The sequence below is a fragment of the Buceros rhinoceros genome, unplaced genomic scaffold, assembly GCF_000710305.1.
Source record: "Buceros rhinoceros silvestris isolate BGI_N320 unplaced genomic scaffold, ASM71030v1 scaffold12439, whole genome shotgun sequence".
Classification (NCBI taxonomy): domain Eukaryota; kingdom Metazoa; phylum Chordata; class Aves; order Bucerotiformes; family Bucerotidae; genus Buceros; species Buceros rhinoceros.
The window spans coordinates 7967-12823 of NW_010429811.1; the positions used below are offsets into that span (position 1 = coordinate 7967).

The following is a 4857-nucleotide window of genomic DNA, read 5'->3' on the forward strand; positions in this document are numbered from 1 at the left end:
TCACCCAGTGACAATGGGGGTGAGAGGAGAGCAGGGCTGTGCCTCTCCATGCTTCTCCACCCCAGCCTGGGCTGTTAAATCATAGCTTGTATACAAAAACTTAAATGTGGTGATGATGCAGCCCTGGATGCTTCGAGCATCCTCAGCCTGTGGTTGGGGTGCCCATGCCAAGGATGTGCACCACTCTGGCATCCCGCTTCTGACCCAGTGACAATGGGGGTGAGAGGAGAGCAGGGCTGTGCCTCTCCATGCTTCTCCACCCCAGCCTGGGCTGTTAAATCATAGCTTGTATACAAAAACTTAAATGTGGTGATGATGCAGCCCTGGATGCTTCGAGCATCCTCAGCCTGTGGTTGGGGTGCCCATGCCAAGGATGTGCACCACTCTGGCATCCCGCTTCTGACTCTGAGGATGCTGTTCCCTGCACTGAGCTCCGGATGTCACAGAGGGCTCCGGGAAACGGGCTCTGGCTCACTTTGCACAGAAAAGGGCTTCTTGGGGGGCTTGGTGGGTGGAACCAACCTCCCATGTTGCTACAGGTCATTTGAGGCTCTTCTAGGAAACTGAAATGTTGGATACGTGTGGCAGTCATGGAGGATGCAACAGGGGAGGATTCACTCCCACCGAGTGTTTTCGGTGGAAATCCCCAGTCTCCCACTGATACTGCAATGCCAGAACACCCCCTCCTTGTGCTTCCCAGTGCCTAAACCCACCTCCTGTGGTTTTAGAAACCAAAACCCACTTTCTTTCCATTTTTAACGCCCTCACCAACAAAATTATTTTAATCCCAGATTGATGATATCCTACAAAGGATCCTCAGGGGGTTTCCCAGCCCACTACGGACCCCAGGGCTGGTGGTGCGGAGGGGGGCTGGGAGGACCATCTGTGGTGTAGGTGCTCACCCAGCCATGCTGGAGATCACATAGGGAGATCCCCAAGGTGCTTATGAGGAGGGGATGTGCATAAGCGAGGCTCCTGCAAGGCTCCGCGTCGTTAGGGAGGGATGCAGGGCAACCCCCCCTGCAGGGCAGGACCACACTGCCAGGGTGATCTCACAGTCCCATCTTTCGGATGGCTGGATGCGGCCAGCAGCATCGCGAGTAGCTGCTTCCCTGCCTCAGGGCCTTCACTGCCCTTCACTGCTGCGCTGGTGACTGCTCTGTGACACCTGTGATGGTCCGTGATGGTCCATGATGCTGATGTGGGAGGAAGCTGCCAACCCCAGGGATGCCGGCTGCGGGTTAGGGAGGTGCATTGACATGGCCTGCAGGGGTGCAATGCTCATGGAGCATCCTTGGATTGGAAAAGCCCATTTTCTGTCCACCACCTCTGTGAAGATTCTCAGCTCCACAGTCTGTGCCTTCTTCTCTGCTCCCCTCCCGCAGGACCGGGACTTCATCATGACCTTCAATACCTCACTGCACCGCTCATGGTGGATGGAGAATGGGCCAGGCTGCCTGGTAACGCCGGTGATGAACTCCAACCTGGCGCCTGAGGACCATCACGTCATCACCGTCAGCGGCTGCCTGCTCGACTACCAGTACATCGAGGTGGTGAGCAGTGCCACACAGATATTCCTGGCGGTAAGGACGGCTGCCGGCTCCTTTCCTCCTCATCCTGAATTGCGAGGCGAGAGGGAGCGGATGATGGCAGGGACCAGGGTGGGCAGAGCCGCTGTGGTCGAACTGGAGATGTCCCACCATGCTGTCATGCATCAGGGCCAGTTTATAGCATCAGGGCTGGGAAGGGAGGAGTAGACGGAGCCCGTGGAGCACCCTGGGGATGCTGCCCACCCCAGAACCTGGCAGAGCATAGGCTGGATGCTGCAGGAATCAAAGGGTAGCATCAGGGCTGGGAAGGGAGGAGTAGACGGAGCCCGTGGAGCACCCTGGGGATGCTGCCCACCCCAGAACCTGGCAGAGCATAGGCTGGATGCTGCAGGAATCAAAGGGGTCTCAGGATAACACACCCAGGTGCTGTGTTGTTGGGGTTTGAGCTGGTGGGACGTGCTGCTTGCTGCGAAGGGAGGGTCCCCCCTTCCTGGTGGCAGTCTCACCCCTCGGGGAGGTGGGAAGGGGACAAAGCTGGATGCAAAGCTCCTGGGGAGCCTTGGGGGGCTGCAAGAAAATAAAGCTTTAAAGGGTATAGGGGTCAGAGCAGTTGCCATGAACCTGCCAATAGGGCACCCAGCACTGCGTGGGGCTCAGCACCCTCTGCACTGCTGTCCCAGTGCGGTGCCAGCCTGGACCCCCAAAAGCCACCACCCATGTTCCCCCCATGCAGCTGAAACCATGCGACCTTGCTGCATCCCAGACCAGCACCCGTACTCACCAGAGGTGGGCTCCAGCACCATGGCAGCCCTGATCCTGCCCAGTGTCCCCCCAGGATGCTCCCAGGCACCCACCCTGCTGCACCCAGCTCCATCCCCCACTGACATGGTGCCGGCCGCAGTGCCCATCTCCCCAGTAACCGATTTCTCTCTGCCCGCTTTTGTTTCGCAGCTCTTTGGCTTCGTCTACGCCTGCTACGTCAGCAAAGTGTTCCTTGAAGAAGAGGACAGCTGTAAGTGCTTCTGCTGTCAGTTGTGGCTGCGCAGGGAGAGCTGCCACGTGGCAAAATGGCCTTGGCTGGCACTGCAGCACCCAGCCGGGGACGGGGCAGTGATGCCTGGGGCACTGGCAGGCAAAGGGATCCCTTTAGTTGGGATGAGGCAGATGTGCTGGGCTGTGATGTGCCACCCTGTTCCACGAGTGTTCGCCCCAGCCCAGCCTGGGGAGGGTACTGCACCCTGCCCAGGGCTGGAAGAGGAAGGGATGGGGACAGCAAGCTTTGAGTTGCCGCGGCTCCTCCAGGGCTGCAGCACTGACAACCTGCAGGTGCTGGAACAGGACCAGTTTCATCCAGTGCATCGGGTCAGGCTTTGTCCCTGCACCAGCCCACCAAGCGGCTGAGATGGTCCCTGGTCCCCGCAGCAGCACCACGGCAACGAGTCCAGGTCCCTTTGAAGCTGGAATGCTCATCCCGGTGTGGCCACTCGGGGCTGGATTCAGGGCTGGTATCACTCTCACTGCTCCCTGCTGACCCGAATTCAGAGCACGTCCTCTGGGACAGAGCATCTTCCCCCAGGTCCCTGGTCCAGGGTGGCAGCTGGATCACCCTGGCTGTGAAAGCTCTGATAAATTCATGGCTGATGCTCCTCGCAGTGCAGATCCGGCCCCATGGGGCTGCAGGAGAGCCGTCTTCCTTGCTCATGGATCCCAGCCATCACCTGCCTCCCCCTGTGACAGCCACCTGGAGCTTGGGGACGATGAAAAGGGAAATATTGCATCCCGCCAGCCAGCATCCCCATGAACAGTGGGGCAGCAGCACCTTCCTCCCCACCTCGAGGGTTTCCACCCCAAAACAGGGGAAAACAGCAATTTAAGCAAAGTTATGGGCTAATTTTGATACGATCTATGTTGCACTTTCCGATCTGACACCGATCCCTGCAGACACCCCCCAGAAGCACTGAGCACCCCAGCCCCAGTTAACCGGAAGGTTGAGGCTGGACCCATTCGATCACAGTAAATATTCATCTGGTTTAATGAATTCCCGCCAGCCGGGACCTGCCGCAACCGCCCACGTGGCAAAAGCCCCCGAGATGGGCTCAACATCGGGCTCCTTCCCCGCAGCAGCGGGATCAGCATCACTGTGGGTGCAGAATTGGTCTAAGCCAGCCCCGGAGGAGCCGGGGTTCCGTATGCCCACGTTTTCCCCGCTGCCAGCGTAGCGGAAAAGGAAAATCTCCGTGTGAAATTGGACACTGCCTGTGGTAATGATTTGTTTCTGTACCCGAGGAACTGGCAAAAGGGTTTATCTACCGCTGCCGGCTTTGAAGCGTGTTTGCATTCAAACAAACTCCTGCATTCAATACACTTTTAATATTAATGCTGCTGGAGCCCGCGATTCAAATGCATCTTTTTTAATGGAATATCTTATTAGATTTGGAAATGGATGGATAGCGTCACCACTGAGAGCTGGCTGAATATTAAGTCAGGAAGATAAATACGCTGGGAGAACTGGATTCCCCTCTTGAGCTTGCTGATGTTTCTTGGACACCCATGTGTGAACCCACCCAGATTGTGGCTCTGAGGGGATTAATATGTTGGCTTTAGGGAGAGGGGTCGTGCTGCAGCTCCTTCACGGCTGGATCCGCCAGCCTGGCCACGCCTGGTCCCCTTCCAGGGCTGGCTACAGCCATGGGAGGGCTCAGGTCTGGGGACAGGCAGGATGATGGGGGGATGAGTCGGGGTACCCCCAGACACCCATCGCTCCCACTGCATCGAGCCAGGGTGAAGGGCTGGGGTCGGCCACTGTGACTCCTCCAGCGAGTGCCTGGGTGCTTGTTGAGTGTGTGATGGGTTCTAGCAGCCCAAGGGGACAAACCCAGGGCTGGAAACCAGTATATTGGTGTCTGCAATTCCCCTAAATGACAGGCTTTAAATGAGATGTAATTCCCCCATAATTCTCCTTAAACTCCCAGTCTGGAGACAATGACAGGATAATTTTACCCACTTTGTCCAGCCTGCATCTCAAGGGTTGTGGTGAGTTGAAGAGCCATGGGGATCTCTGCAAGTCGCTCCAGCTCCTGTCCTCTGTTCCTCGCTGGCCGTTTCCTGGGATGCTGCGGTGCCCCAGGATGCTGCGGTGCCCTGGGATGCTGCATCTCTCCAAGATGCTGCTACAACCCGGGGTGCTGCATGAGCCATAGGTGCCATCAGGGTGGGGGAAAGCAGGGAAATGGCCCCACTGTCCTCCCCAGCTTACCTCGCTGCTCTCCCCACTCTCCCTAGTTGATTTCATCGGTGGATTTGACTC

At 57.5% G+C, this 4857-nt stretch overlaps 1 protein-coding gene across 1 annotated transcript in view; it reads left to right on the forward strand.

Moving 5' to 3' along the window:
- The window catches only part of NKAIN1 (Na+/K+ transporting ATPase interacting 1), a gene marked incomplete at both ends in the record, with an annotated part of 6132 nt that extends 1277 nt beyond the window's left edge, over positions 1-4855 (forward strand). The window contains 3 exons of the mRNA XM_010142803.1: positions 1386-1583; positions 2502-2562; positions 4833-4855. Coding sequence (XP_010141105.1) covers positions 1386-1583; positions 2502-2562; positions 4833-4855 — 282 coding nt within the window. The remainder of the gene's footprint in view (positions 1-1385; positions 1584-2501; positions 2563-4832) is intronic.
- Positions 4856-4857: the final 2 nt, after the last annotated feature.